General features: G+C 46.1%; 1 protein-coding gene across 1 annotated transcript in view; it reads right to left on the bottom strand.

Moving 5' to 3' along the window:
- The window catches only part of LOC308362247 (vinculin), a 32893-nt gene that overhangs the window by 12322 nt on the left and 4377 nt on the right, over positions 1–16194 (bottom strand). The window contains exons 2-8 of the mRNA XM_080834816.1: positions 10350–10420; positions 7518–7668; positions 6484–6592; positions 5843–5965; positions 4873–5033; positions 1199–1289; positions 607–754 (exon numbers count right to left, since the gene is read on the bottom strand). Coding sequence (XP_080690942.1) covers positions 607–754; positions 1199–1289; positions 4873–5033; positions 5843–5965; positions 6484–6592; positions 7518–7668; positions 10350–10420 — 854 coding nt within the window. The remainder of the gene's footprint in view (positions 1–606; positions 755–1198; positions 1290–4872; positions 5034–5842; positions 5966–6483; positions 6593–7517; positions 7669–10349; positions 10421–16194) is intronic.

Here is a 16194-nt window from a genome sequence, read left to right as displayed (position 1 = left end):
TGAGGAAAAAAAACAAAAACCAAGCCCACCGCCTAGAGAGAGGCTCAAGAAGGTTAGAGTGGATTAAAAATAACCCGAGACAGCTGCATTTCATCGACCAGACCGCAGTTTCAGTCGAGACTCTAGATCTGTGGGATATCGCTTTCCCTCCTTCTGAACAGTAATCTCCCATAATCAGATTGCTTCTGAAGTCTGCTCCGACTCTCACGACGGACAAGATTTATTGATGCTGCTGTTCCTAGAAATGCATAGCATCCTATTCTAGGGCAGCACTGAATCAATGCTTTTCAAGCCCTACGGCCCATGATAATGAGTCAGAGATCCAATGATCAGCTGTGCATTTCTTGTTGGATTGATTCAACATTTAAACCAGCTAAAAATACATCACTTATTGAAGATGTTAAGATTACAGTATGTTCCTAATTAATATGAATTAATATCAGTGATAATAGTCATAATGCACGGTGTGGATATCAGTGATAATAGTCATAATGCACGGTGTGGATATCAGTGATAAGTCATAATGCACGGTGTGGATATCAGTGATAATAGTCATAATGCACTGTGTGGATATGGAAATTGGAAGAGGGGACCGGTGGTTCTTACCTTGTCCTCATTTCAGACACCTGGTCGGTCATGTGGCCCAGGGCCTTGGATGTGCCCTCAATGTCCCTGCGCTCCTTGCCAGCACACAGCTCCCCCACTTTCCCTGCCTCATCCAGGATCTGCCGAATGGCCTGCTCACCCGGATCGCCTGAGGTCACACACACACCAGACACACACACACCAGACACACACACACACACACACACACACACACACACACACACACACACACACACACACACACACACACACACACACACACACACACACACACACACACACACACACACACACACACACACACACACACACACACACACACACACACACACAGCAGCAGGGCTCAATGCACAGTTATGGAAAGGGTTGAATCAGTGATCAGTTTAATCTTTTAGCTGACGATTTTATCCAAAGTAGCTTACCATACATTGCGGTTGTGAATTTCCATCAGTATGTGTGTTCCCTGGGATTCAAACCCCATGATCTGGCTGCTTTTAGCACCTTACTCTACCGGGTTAGCTACAGTAGCACACTGTTCTAGCTTGGACTAACATATTAGACTACATTAGTGATCATGGCCTGGTTGCCTTACCTGGTTGGGCATTGGGGTCTCTCAGCCAGTTTTTGGCCTGGTTCATTTTGGAGTCTATGAGTGCCAGTGCTCTCTTCATGGCCTCGGTGTCCTTCATTGGGTAAGGGTACATTCATAAGGTTAAAGAGAATAAAAAGATGAATTAATAATTGGACTGCATTGATTTGTTGAACACAATGTCTCCTAACTCATACAGGCCAGGCGGTCACACAGAGCTCGATTTAGCACGAAGTGGCACACACTTCAGTCAGTTGACACATTGGATGATACCTTCATTGCCATAAAAATGGCAATAAAGTTCACAGCAGGTGCCGGTCACACCAACAGATGCGTGTTAGGAGCAGAATTTACAATGTACGCAACACGAACAAACACCATGCACCAGCAAAGGTCAAATCAAGCTCTCTTGTTGTAAAACTCCTCTCCTTCATTACACCTAACCCTGAACTCATTAAACATACGGAGACAAAAACAGGACAACATTTATTGCTTCATTTCATGTTGAAACATCGCAGGAATTTCAACTGAAGCTCTAGCACACCAGTGTGTGTTGGAGGGGTAGAGAGGGGACGGGAGGAGGAGGAAGTAGGGAGGAGAAGAAAAAAAAAAGTGCAGAGGAGGGTTTTCATGGCCATTTCCTTTTTAGGGTAACACGGTTTCTCAGGCGGCTGATCTGAGTCACCCATCCACGGGCTGAGTCATGCTGCAGGCAGGCCCAGCAGGCTGTAATGGCTGAGATTAGACATGCCCTGCAGTTGTAGAGCGCTCATAATATGCCACGGTTTACCGGCATCTGCTGCCAAGTGGCTCCACACTAGATGCCGTTTAAGGACGTTAAAAGCGGGTTCACACACTGCAAATCTACCAAAACCGTGTTGAGATTACTCATTCTGTTGAAGTTGTGTTTGTGTTCTTTTTGTACTGCTGTCTGCCCTACATATCTGCCACTGGGAAACTGTATTTTCTTTAAATACTGTAATACCCAGTATAGCCTTCTAATCTGATATTTGGATCTTTAAAGTTTGTGCTGAAATGAAAACTTTCATATGAATGTTTGAATATAGGCATCTTGTGAGGAAAAGCAAAGACTCTTGCGTGTATCTCAGCCTCAAGATTAAAGACAGGGTGGGGTCAGCTGTAATGCCTGCTCGGCTTCCTGTAGCTCACAGACCAAGCTTTGAAAAAAAACTAAAACATCCTTGAGTGTCTACCACACAAACACAAGAGACATCTACTGAGGAACATTCAAGACAGGAATAGACCATGAGATGGAATCCATCTACCACCAGCCTGACCAAAAAAAAAAAATTCTAAAAGCCACAAAGAGATGAGCAAAAGGGGAAGATACTGATGCCAGTAGACAAACAGATGTACAGTCTGTCCTTGTCAGAACCTAACAGACTAACGCTTATGTGCCCATATGCTGTGCTTTCATGAAGGTTAACTAAATGTATGATGATTTGTTCATTAAGAATGTAGTGGAAATGACACGCCTGTGTGAATTTTTTCTAAAATACTGCTACTAAAACTACAACATTTACAAAAGATTACGTCACTGGCAACCACAGTAAATAAGAACTGTACAACACAACAGCGAAGGGACTAGATCAACACATTTTGTGCTTTTCGCCATCTTCCATAAGTGGCAGAGAGAGAGAGACACTGGGTGGGTGAGTGAATGAGGGAGAGAGAGAGAGACTGGGTGAGTGAATGAGGGAGAGAGACTGGCAGAGAGAGAGCGAGAGAGAGAGACACCGGGTGAGAGTGTGAGGGTTCGCAGAGGAGCTGGGAGGGCCAGACTGCTGGGTGAACAGCCAAGTGGAGCTGTAGGGCCTGTTGGCCCGGACGGTAAAACCCAGATGAAAACGTACGTCCAACAGGGGAGCTTAGATCCCTCTACACACCACACACACACACACACACACACACACACACACACACACACACACAAAATGCACAGTACTCACACACGCACACAAATACAGACACACACACACACTAAGAGTGTGAGGGCAGTACACTGAGGGATTAGTGAAATGAGGGTTATGTTAGGAGAGGAGATTTCATGGAGAGATCAGAGCATCCAGGAAACAAAGCAGAATGCTCCCTGTAGTCCCTCTGTCTCACTGACTGTGAGCAAAGACAGATTCAGTTTCAATCATTAGGGCCATTAGTGTGTCCTTCCCCCAACTACCATAGACTCCCTGCTGATGCAGTTATTTCAGCTGTACAGTTTATGTGTCAGAATGGTACAGTTTATTTCATAATATGTGTGTGTGTGTGTGTGTGTGTGTGTGTGTCTGTGTGTCAGAGAATATGTGTGTATGTGAGCGTGTCTGTGAGTGAAAGAGACAGAGAAAGAAAGAGAGAGAGTGTGTATGTGAGTGTTTTTGTGTTACATTTTTTGCATGTTACACACACACACATTCATAAAACTGTAATATGTGGACAAAAAAAACCAAGACAGACAGACTGAACAAATATCCTGATTAATTTCCGTCCCCCCCTTGGCCAATCCAAAGGGGCAACAGTAGGTCATCATTCCACAGGGCATCGCTTATGCTGCGCAAAGAGAGACTCATTCCAACACACAGCACCAGTCACTCTGCCTCAAAGGCTCATGGGTAACCACACGACATGACAGCACGCATGAGCAACCGCATGACACAAGGAGCAGAGGGAGAGAGGGACACACACACATAGAGCGAGCATGCATGCTCCAGAGTACCGCTTACCTTCTACAGGGGGGAGGAGGAGGAAGAAGGGAGGGATTGAGGGATGGAGGGAGGAAAAGAATAGAAAATAAAAGGTAAAGGAAGAACAAAAAAAAGAAGCACAAATATTTAACAAGACATGACAAATCGAGCCAAATCAGAACTTAAAAAAGCAAACAAACAATCAGAAGGATTTGAGAAGTTCTGCTCCGAACTGGAAGAAAAGAGGAAGCTTAACCATGCAATGCAAGGAGACGGGACCAGAAGCCAGTGGAGTTTGAGGCCAGTTTTATAAAAGCCAGCAGCTTGTATCTGGTGGTAAGGCTATACGTTTCCTTAGTAGCAGTGCATTACACCATAAGGCACAGTAGCAGCTTCAACAACAGTATAATTTGTCTTTTTTTTTTTTTTTTTTCATGAGGCCATGTCTATTTTACTGCGATAAAAAAATGGAAACTGTTGCTCTGGGTTCAAGTTCTTGGCATGGAAAGCTAAGTGAAGGCATACTGGAGGCCAACCAGGCACAGTACGTTACGGCCCAGAGGCTTTTGTGTGCAGAGTGGGGAGTCGCAGCGCTCACTTTCTACCCTTAACATCTGGGTTTGGATGAGGTTTTCACCTCCTCGACCCTCTCGCCCCACTACATGCTAAAATTTAAGACAGCCATCCTCCAGACCAGTTGTTAAGGGTATGCAATAGCACATATACAATGTGTAAGACAAATTTAAAAAGAAAACAATCAACTAGTTGTTGACACAGAAATTCCAGTTTTCCCAATCTCTAATTCACCAAGTAGTCGAAATGTTCCGGTAACTTCATGGGGAAAAAAGGAGTAACTGGGTCAAGACTATTCCCCTTTCCCAGCGCTTATAAAGGGGCTTTGTGTGTGATGATCGTCTGATGGATTGTGTGGGTTTGCACGTGCACGCAAGAAGCAGTGGGCAGACCAGAGGCACATACCTTGTTGGCCCAGGCATCCTCGTCCCAGGAGGTGAGCTGCAGAACCCTGATGATCTCGTGGATCTCTCCACTCATCTTCTCTACAGTGAAGTTGCGGTTCTTAAGCGCCTCCTCCACGCCCTGGCTGCCCGAGGTCTTGGTTGTCACAAAGATTTTGATTCCTGAGCCGCAGAAAGAAAGAACACCAGACTGGTGAGCCTTTCGTTTCACGGCATTTCTTTATTATTCACTTTCCAACGCATAGAGGCAGAGAAGTATTCGCAGAGCGGCATCGCTCAGGCTGAAATGTTGATATCTTTTTCGCCAATAAAGTCTTTTTGGTGAATTTGAGTTGTCCTGTGTCTACATTGAATGAGCGCTACCAACTTTATCTTTTTTGTGTTTGGTTTCAGACACCAAAAACACAACCATGCCTTTCCTCAACCTTAGGACTTAATGATTCTCCTCATAGTGAAGGTTTCTCAAGGAATGTTTTTGGTTTAGAACCGAACACACCATCATAGCTCTGCTCTACCTATGGACCTGGCCATCTGATTTAACTGACTCATTCATATCATCTGTCTCCTATTATGGCGTCCAGATGGTGAAAACTCACATAACCTTGAGGGCGACCACCTCCGATGCTTACAAGTCAATAACATTCATGGAAAGACTGATACCAATCATTACGTGACAGGTCTCTTGAGGGAGTCTGATGGAGCCTTTTTTTGGGGGGCATAAGACCACACCAGGTCCACCCCTCCTGGGACATTCATGGCTTTACACTCAATTGACACAACTGATACCAATACTTGGTAGGATGGTGTAGCAGAATGAGAAAACCTCCATTTTGTGGCCCAGGTAAATGCAAGGTAAAAGTGACATTAATATATGGGTGATATTTATACACCGTAGGCTCCATATGATGTATTCAGAGTATTTACAATAATAAAAAAACAACAAAAATACTTGACGTTTGTTATGTGATTACCTGAGATGAGGACGGGCAGCAGCTCCTTGACGGTGTTCATGGAGTTGACGAGCATGACCCGGTGCTCCTGGTGCGTGAGCTCCTGTTGGCGCTCGTCAATCATCTTGGCCATCTTCGTCATGCCTGGAAGCAGAGAGACAAAACTGTGGCTGACAGCAAAGGTGACTTCACGCATGGGAATATGTTATTTATGCGTCCTTGACAGGAGATGAGCTGTTGAATACAAACTGCTGTAGATGTACATGCACACAGTGGAACAGACTCATGAACTGAATACCCCAGCTGCTGAGGTACTGTTCAAATTTTTCATCGCTGTACAATGACTTTGGATAAACTTGTTTTTGCTAAAGAGATATCATTGACTGAAGAAATATTCTCCATGAGACATTCCCTAAAATTCTGTCCCCATCTGCTTTGATTTTGAAACGACTTAGTTGAGACATAAATATGCAACCTGAAGCTTTAGCAACGGGTGTATCGACTATGTACAGTAACGCAACATACTGATCTTTCTTGCGTCAGATTTAGTTGGAACAGCGGAGAAACATTCATCTGTCAAATAAAAGTTTCAAGTTTCAAACTTCCAAGCACTCGGACGATTCCTGGGACCCTGAACCTATGGACAGAACCCACGGGCTCACCTGGTCCCAGATTCTTTGTGTACGTGATCAGATCCTCCATGGACTCCACCACCTCAGCCACTGTGAGATACTCCAGGATACCTCTACACACTCGGATGATCTTACGCACCTACAACATCAAAGAGAGAAAAGAAATCACTTAGTGGCTCTAAAAGCCTGCAGTGAAAAAGATACTAGCACACTCAGGTCACACCATATATAGTGTCTCCTTCTCAGAGGTTCTGAAAGCCATTAGAGAGTTAAAGCCCCTCTCAAGTCGCTTGCCCCTCTCAAATCATGATGTAAGGCAATTTCCATCATGTCTGCGTACAAGAGAAGCACACCAGGACGGCTAATGAGCTGCTAAGTCTCGTTTGATGGACCCCTCCACTCTTTCGTTCTGCCCTTCCCTCCCCCCGCTGTAATGTTCCCCAGAGATGACTTTCCCTGACCTTCATCTCCCCTCCTCCTCCTCCGCAACCCCACCCCCCATTCCCCCTTTCCTCACTTAGCTCCGGCTGTGGGCCTAAGCCCCTGCTGTGCAACATAAACACTTTTCAGGCTTCGCTACGCTGTGCAGGACGTGCACTACACATCTAAACAGCCTGTCCCAGGGGAGATGGATGGGATGCCTCTCGTAGCTGAGGCGGACAGTTCTGTAGATGGAGACTGGATGGGGGAGTAGACGAAGGAAGGCAGGGGAAAGGTGGAGAAAGGTGCCAAGAGAAGGATGGGGTTGGGTGGAAGTTAAGAAAGCATGAGTAAGGAATGGAGCAATAGTGAATAGAGGAAGGGTAGGAAGGGTGTAGGCTTACAAATGGAGAAGGCCTATGAGAAGAAGAGAGGACAAGGAAAATAAAGAGGAGAACCTGTATTGTGAGGAAAAAGAGGAAACCAAAGAGTGAAACAAAAAGAACGTCATAGAGATCTTTTTTTTTTAAGACACTAACAAGGAAGCCTTCAGAGAGAAAACTTAAATGAAACCCCAACAGTGACGGTGCTGGTTAGCATAGATAAGCTGGACGCAGAGCCTTCTAGGAAACCGCACGCTGTACCTCAGCTTCATCAAAGGTCAGAAGAAGGTCAGAGGTGCCAGACAAGATGCCCCGTGAGCCGTCGATGAGGTAGTCCCGGGCAGGCACAGAGTATGGGTCGGCATTCAGCATAGACGCCGCCTGGACCAGCTTGGTGCATGCATTCTCCACCCTGTAGAGAAACATCAGCAGAACACACGGTTAGCTACGGAACCCCTGGGGGGAATGAGATATGAGTTCATACCGCACAATTGTGGTTACTGTTTATATCATCATCCCCTTTTAGCTTTGGCAACTCTGTGTGCACAGTCATGCCAATAAAACAACTCTGTATCAAACTGAATCTGTATGCTATCCTTCTGCTTTAGCGTAGCAAACAAATAAAAATAAAAAAGAAGAAGAGAGAAAAAGAGAGATGGCATTGGACCCTGTGGACAACAGCGGGCGTGACCTTTGGCCGATGACGCATGGGGCTGAGATAGAAGGCTGCCTGTTACTGAGGAGTGGCGAAAAAACGAATGAGGACACTTTTCATAATGTCATGAGTCAGCTATCAGAAAAGATCAATGCAGCGCATGGCTCTGAAGTGGCTTCCTGCTGAAAATGGACCCCTGAACATTGTTGGGCATTTAGATTTGTCTCTGCAGCCCCATATATTAACCTTGCTACTGTCCAAATCCTGCAAACTGGTCTATGGTCTATGTGTATTAATCTTCCTACTGAATATAGAAGCAAATCTCTGTTGAACAGTATAAAAAGGGGTCTCTCGTTCTCTTTCTTTCTCTTTCTTTCGCTTTCTCTCTCTTTCTCTCTCTCTCTCAATTCAAAGCACTCAGCCCCAACTGCTGTTAAAGTCATTCAAGGGACACCATTATACCGCACACTGGCCTAGACATCGATACAGAGCCTACTGTGGAAACCAAGTGATGTGAGGCGCCCAATATTCACATTTCAGCCAGTTCTACGGAAATACCATCTAAATCTCCTGACAGGCCTCGGATGTTCCTCAGATAACCGCTGTATGTCCAGCGTGACAGATTTCCTCTGCGTTTCAGGCAAACTCCCATGACGAGCGGGGGAGCATTACTCACCAGTGCCACTGGGAGACAGAGCGAGTAGGAGAGTGAACACCCTGCGTCAGCAAAATGTGGCCTCAGAGACAAGGCCAGATAAATCAAAGCCGCCCCACCCCACACATGCGCAAGAACAGGAGGTGAAGCCCAGAAGCGACGTGTGTTCCTATTCCCACACAGTTCCCGACTTCCTGCAGTCGGCTGCTAGCCAGAAGTGCATCTGGGAGAAGGGAACTGTATCCTTCTTGACTCGCTCTTTTGTAAAGGCATTGTTTAAAAAAGTAAGGAAAATATTATGAAGACATCAAGGCAGCTCGTGTTTCAGGAGCCCAAGGAGATGAGGTGGAGGTGATGAACATGCATGTTAATGTGCAGTGTGTGTGGGGAGAGGAGTTGGCCCGAGAGTGGCAGAGTCAGCAGTGCCCTTCAGTATGCAGTCCCAGGCCAAGCAGGAGACTCTCTCTCTCTCTCTCTCTCTCTCTCTCTCTCTCTCTCTCTCTCTCTCTCTCCTTAACACGCAGGCCCACACACACACACACACACACACACACACACACACACACACACACACACACACACACACACACACACACACACACACACACACACACACACACACACACACACACACACACACACACACACACACACACACACACACTATTTACTGGCACTGTATTAAGTGATACTGGCACATATCCTGCAGGTCATCGCATGGACGATAAGCCCTTAGTCCTCAGTGTGTTGTATCCTGAGGGAGTGGGCTGGTAAAACCAGTGCGTTGGCAAACACCAGCCTTTCCCCTACTTTAGCATGGGGTATGTGTGTGTGAGTGGGGGGGACGGTTCTCAGCTTGAAGGAGACCAGCTGCCAAAACACTAGCTAAAGCTGCAGAGACAAACAGAACACTAGAGGTTCTTGAACGGAGCCTAGAAAAGGCCCACTGCCAGCATCTGACATTTCAATAGGAGGTTCACCGGCTTGTCAGTCCCCAAAAAAACCTGCAGGTTATAACCAGTGCTTGGGGGGAGAACATGCAATCGCAACTCAGCCTAGAAGGACCCGGAAAAGAGGTTGTAGGCCGCTGTAACACGCTTAACGGGACTCTCTTTTACAGTTTTAGAGCCTGAACCAGACAGATGCGCAGTAATATGTTTCCACACGAGGCCCATTCGTTAGGGCTTAACAAAGCACATCTGTCCAGAACAATCCCTCCAGTGATTTATGAGTCTACTGTTCCCGCTGTGGAGGGGAGCCTCCCTGGGCACATAGAGCGGCAGAGCTCCAGCGACGGTGCAGCCAGAGAGCCAGACAGCCAGGCCCCTTTATTTATAATGCAACCTCAACAGGACTGTGCAAGGCACTTAACATGCCATTTCAGACCTTTGCCTGAGCAGACACAGGCGCAACTGCAGTGGTGATAGAGAGGGAAAGAGAGAAAGAGTGAGAGGGAGAGAGAGTGTAGAGAGAGACAGAAAGGGAGTCATCTCATATTTCACTTGTTTACCATGCAGTATTCCTAAGCCGTCTTCAATTTCCTTTTCACAAAAGGCACCGAGAAAGAGTGCCAAGTGAAGCCCGCAGGCCTATGGTTTTCTACATTCATAGCATACATTTCAACACAGTGTTAACTGGCTTTGAAGAGGTGTGTCTGTGTGTCTGTGTGTCTGTGTGTCTGTGTGTCTGTGTGTCTGTGTGTCTGTGTGTCTGTGTGTCTGTGTGTCTGTGTGTCTGTGTGTCTGTGTGTCTGTGTGTCTGTGTGTCTGTGTGTTGGCCTTACTTGCTGAAGGCAGGTGGCATGTCTCTTTTCATAATCTGGTCCTCTGTGGTCTGCACAGTCTCTCTGCCCACCTGCAAAAACAGAAGCAGAGAGGTCAAAAAATACCCAATTTAGGGTCAAAAACAGAAGCAGAGAGGTCAAAAAATACCCAATTTAGGGTCAAAAACAGAAGCAGAGAGGTCAAGGAAGACACTATTTAGGGTCAAACACAGATGCAGAGAGGTCAAACAAATACACTATTTAGGGTCAAACACAGATGCAGAGAGGTCAAAAAAGACACTATTTTGGGTCGAACAGTTCTGAATTGACCAACTAAGGCCTCATGGGGACAACTGCATGCGTTTAAGTGTGTTGTGGGAACATGTCCCACTTTAAGTGCCCATTGGGTGTGGAGGGTGTGGGGCTTGCAGAGTTTACTAACGGGGCTTGATAAACCATTGTCTAAACAGCTGAGACTGTATTCCGCCACTGGTATTGAGAGGAGCCCCCCCCCCCCCCCCCCCCACACACACACACACTTCATTCCTTCCTCTTCCGTCCACAACCCCCCCGCCCATTCACACCCCACTCCTCCGACTCAACATTGTCACTATGAGCTCAGCGTTTGTCTGCCCAGTAACGACACCCTTCGACCTGACTCAAATGTCATATCTATAAAAAAAGGAACACATATATTAGCCACACAGAGGCACTCATTGTCAAGACTACGCACAACCCCCATGTTGGGAACTTTTTTCCCTACTCTGTAAACCAAGATCTTCATTAATAAATAGTCTTTTGAATAGCAGAGCATTTTATTTAGTACGAATCTGACAATAGCCCGGCTACACAGGGACACAGCACACATTGTGTCTTGATAAATGCTGCTATAACTATACTGCACAACTGCACGACTTAGCAATTTGTGGCCTGTTGCAAAGAACTTCAGAAAGATTAATATAGATTTAAAATGGCTCATGGCTAACATAAACAAATTGCAAAAAAAGGTGACAAAAGAGACACCCAAACTTTATATTCAATGTGCCCACTTCCCATATATTGTAATGAATACCACAGTGTGGTACCTCACATTTATATGAATGAGCAAAACACCATACAAGTTCCATACAAGCACACAAGTGATGGCTGGAGAGTATTTAGCCCTCCTACAACAAACGTGCATGTGCATTTTATCATAAAGGAAGCTACAAGGCCCTGTTTAGCCACAATGCTAATGTTGTGAAATGTGCTGAGTGGTCAATGGCTGCTCTTGTGGTTTTTCTGTGAAGACCACACAGCCTCTTCCACGGAAAATGGGGCAGACTGCAAGGGAGTCAGTCACAGTATCAGTGGGCTCCACCCTCTTCCACACCATCAACCCTCAGTCCACGTCACCCTAGTCCAACAGGTGGGAACATGCCACACATAACGTTTGAACGTGTGGTTTCAGTGTCCTCATCAGTCATTGGATATGCTAATCAAAGATGCAACCACAGCTAAATCTGTCCTCCAGATAAACCACTTCTGCTTCCACATGCATCAATTATAATTTGTATTAAAAGAGGTTTTTCCCTTTCCCTTAGCTCTCTTGTGCATGTAAATGCTGTACAAAGTACACTCCAGAATGACTAACTCTCTCCCACAGAAACCACTTTTCTCAGCTGCCTGAAACGCTTTTGTTGGAATTACAGGCCTTTTCCTTTGTTATAAGATGTTGTAATCTCGTAGCACAATCTTCAATGCCTGCTATGGTTATTTGGGTGCTATGACAACGGAATGAACTACAGAACTAGGCACAAGGAGGGAATGCAACGCTTCCATTGGGGGTAAAAGTTCAAACGGCTTGGCAATGCCAATGAGCTGACGTATTGCTCTGGCTCACCACTCCAGAAGGACATTTCCTTTTCTCTCCTTCACTGGGACGGGACAGTACACACACACACACACACACACACACACACACACACACACACACACACACACACACACACACACACACACACACACACACACACACACACACACACACACACACACACACACACACACACACACACACACACACACACACACACACACACACAGTTGACATTCATTCTCCAGAGAAAGTCGCTGCCAGGCTAAAAAAGGTAGCCTCTGACTTGTGCTCCCTTAGTTATAGGGGAAACTGGCAGCGAATTCCACTTCAGCATTCCTGCCACCGGTGCTAAACGTGAACAAAAGCCAGAACAGGCGTCTGAGGTAGAGCAGGCCATCCCACAGCTACAATCACAAAACTGAGGGCAACTTTTGGCAAACTTTGCGCTTGACACAAAGGACAGCTGCAATCTGTAATGGGTTTTTGACCATAGCAAACTGTTTAAAATGTGTTTAGAGAACAGTTTTCAGTATTGCTAACCAGTTATCCCAAACTATTTCCCAGCAACTATAACCCTTGAGCTATAAAGTTGCTTTCCCCATTTGTGGACAAACAATAATGTTAAACAACACGCATACAGTTCATATCTACTCTACCAGATACAGTTAACACAGTCTCCAGAGTAATATAAGCTATAGAAAATTATGTCTCTAGTTTACCTTAAATCAAATCTAGCGTGACTAAGCTAACTCCATCGGGTTTACTGGACAGAGAACTGTTTATTCAGTGCAGTGTGAGTCATGGTAATCTGGGCCATGACTTCAAACAGTATCTGTAAGCCAGTGTCTGGAATGCTTTCATAGGGTGTCAGGACTCTGACTCTGTATTTTATCTGTGATATGAGTGATATGGGTGAGAGGGCCACGCATGTGGCTTTGGAAGCTCCATGTAGGGGAAAACTGTTCTACTACTGTACTGTTACTGAGACTACTGTTCAACGACAACATGAGAGTTACAAAAACACAGTTAGAAAGCAATATTCAGCCTAAGGGAAGAGCAGGTTCAGGCAAGCCAACAAAAAGGGGACTTGTGAAAATGTAACCCCTATCCTTCTGCTAGAGGCAGCTCTGCCCTCCCCTGGTTCACCAGTTGGACTTATTTAAATGTGTCACACTGACTCAAAGCATTCCAATGAAGCAGGGGGCATTTACTGACAAGGGGCATGACCCAGCACTGGAGACATACTCCAATGCACAAGTCAACACTGTCGTCATTTTTAGTCACAAATCTCTACACCCCACCTGACCACACACACACACACACACACACACACACACACACACACACACACACACACATACACACACACACACACACACACACACACACACACACTTCCCCCCTAGTGGGAGCCCTGACTCACACATTCCTTAATTAGTTTGACAGGAACAGTTACTTTTAGAGTAACTCTAACCACCAGCGTCTTTCCACACAATGCAGATTGTCAATGCGTGGGGAGTGAAGTCACCGATGTAGTGATGTGACATCTGTGATGTGCCTTTTTTCTTTTTTCATGAGGGAGGAACCAATTCCAGAACTGTTCCCCCAAACCCACAATGCTCAGTGCAGACCGCAGATGGCCCAGAACAAGAGGTGACAAGAAATAAAGTGAAGTCACCGTCCTGCAAATCTCATCTCTTTGCAGAAAAGCACAGCTATTGAAATAATCAGTGGCTGCAAACCAAGTACACAATCAAGCAAGATCAATAATTGCCACTAAATAAAAGGATGAATAAAATGGCCAAAGAAAAGGCGAAGGGGAGAAAAAAAATCCACACAATATTCCAGCTGCCAGCAGTGAGATGGAGAAGGCCTGGCTCACAGACACTGATAGAGTGGCTAAGTCCGTGGGAACAGGGGAGGCTTTGTTGCGATGCACTCAATTCTCCTCATCCCCACATAGAGAGCCTCTCTCAGCCGCCAGAGTGGGCCTAGACACTGGCCACACTTACTGCCTTCACACACTGAGTCACAGCAGAGAATCTAACGTTGTTAGGCGTAATACGCAACATCTTAGGAGCAAAAGCAAAACCATTTTAAATGCTAAATTGACAGCAATGAGCTGAGGAACCGTCGCTGGGCGCCATTCTGACTCAAAACCATGACTAAAATTGCTTGCCAGTGTTTTTTAAACATTTCAACCAGATTGAGAGTCACTATGAAAACCATTTGTCGAGGAGAGAGTGAGCGAATCTCAAGGCATCATCTTGGTGGTTCATATTGGCTCAAGGCAAACGCGTGCAATACCAGTTGAAGGTCAGCAGCTGCTAGACTGCAGATCTATCATGCAACTGACACATCATGTCAAGCATGGTTTACAAATAGAGGAGGAAGTGCCCTGGGCCCATTAAAGGTGGTGAGAGGGACAAATCAAAAGGCCTGATGTTTGCCAAGAGAGGCCAGTGATCGGACCAGTGAGTTTTTTTTCTGCTTATTGAACTAGACGTGGAAGGACACTGACGCAAACTTTCCAATTTTTCCTTCATACCAATGACAAATTTCCATCGCAAATGATCTCACTGCCGGGGTTCCCTCGCAGAGACTTTGATCAGAAATGGCCTCCTTGGCAACACATGTACACACACATATACACAGAGAGGGGGAGAGAAAAAAAGAGGGAGAGAGTGAGAGCGAGAGAAAGATACAGACACACACACACAGACACACACACACACACACTCACATAGCAAACACACAGACACACACACACACACACACACACACACACACACACACACACACACACACACACAAACACACACAAACAGGATGACATAAATGTCAGGTCAATCAGCTTTCCATCTGTCCCCACATCTCAACACAAGCAATAACCCAGCTATGGGTGCATCAGTGATGACTCATAGCAAAGAGGGGAGTAAAAAAAAGGAAAAGAAGCCACAGGTTTTCCTGGCCTTGCTGACAGCATTCGTTTCCCCTCACGGCCACGTAGGGCCATCCACTGCTCATTATGGTGGGCGGAGGCAGGTCTGTTCATCTGTCCGCTGGGCTCACTCAGGCACAGGAACAGGCACACACACAGACCCCTTGGTCTCAAATCCACACATGCACTCTCCCTCATAAACACACACACTTACTCTCGTGTTCATCCATGCGCACATATACACACACACGCACACACACACACACACCACACACCACACACACACACACACACTCTCGCTCTCTCTTTGTCCCTCACTCAACATCTGCTGGAACAGACAATCCATCTGAGGGACGGCCAGGCCTTCCTGACTTGGCTCCCGCCGTTTCCTCATTCCTCCCCTGCACCTCACACACCTCCTCCCCTGCACCTCACACACCTCCTCCCCTGCACCTCACACACCTCCTCCCCTGCACCTCACAAACCTCCTCCCCTGCACCTCACACACCTCCTCCATTGCACCACCCAACACCAGCCCCTTACTCTTCCTAAATAGCAACTATAGGCTCATGTGTAGCACGGAAGCACTAGTAGGATTTGAAAGAGCTGATAGCAGTCATCTGTACTATAATACAAAGGACAATACATCCAGCATTTCCCCTGCAACGACTATCATATTACTTTAATGTTCCCACTGAAACCACTACTAGAGTGGTCAGTGAATAGATAACGGGTTGACAAATTACCAGAAACAAGGCTGGAAGGTAGCAGGACATCTTATCTTTGGATGCCTACGTGGTCTGCAGGCAATGATCTTAAAGAGAAACCTAATATGCAAGACACCCTTCGATAGAGTTTTATTATCAGGCCCATTAACTTGTGCATTTGAGGGCATTTGAAGTGATGCTTCAATTCATGGCATTACAAAGTTTCAGCACGGTCATTTCCTCACAACACACTTCAAAGGGTAAGTGTGATCCACCTCGTAGTGGTTTGGAAAGGAGAAAGTGGTAATCTGAACGGGGATTTGCTGTGCTGTGGTCTCAGCGCCTTGCTCTTGTGGAGCT

Source organism: Sprattus sprattus (assembly GCF_963457725.1).
Source record: "Sprattus sprattus genome assembly, chromosome: 3".
In the NCBI taxonomy this organism is placed as follows: Eukaryota; Metazoa; Chordata; class Actinopteri; order Clupeiformes; family Clupeidae; genus Sprattus; species Sprattus sprattus.
This window is presented reverse-complemented; position numbering and strand designations above follow the sequence as displayed.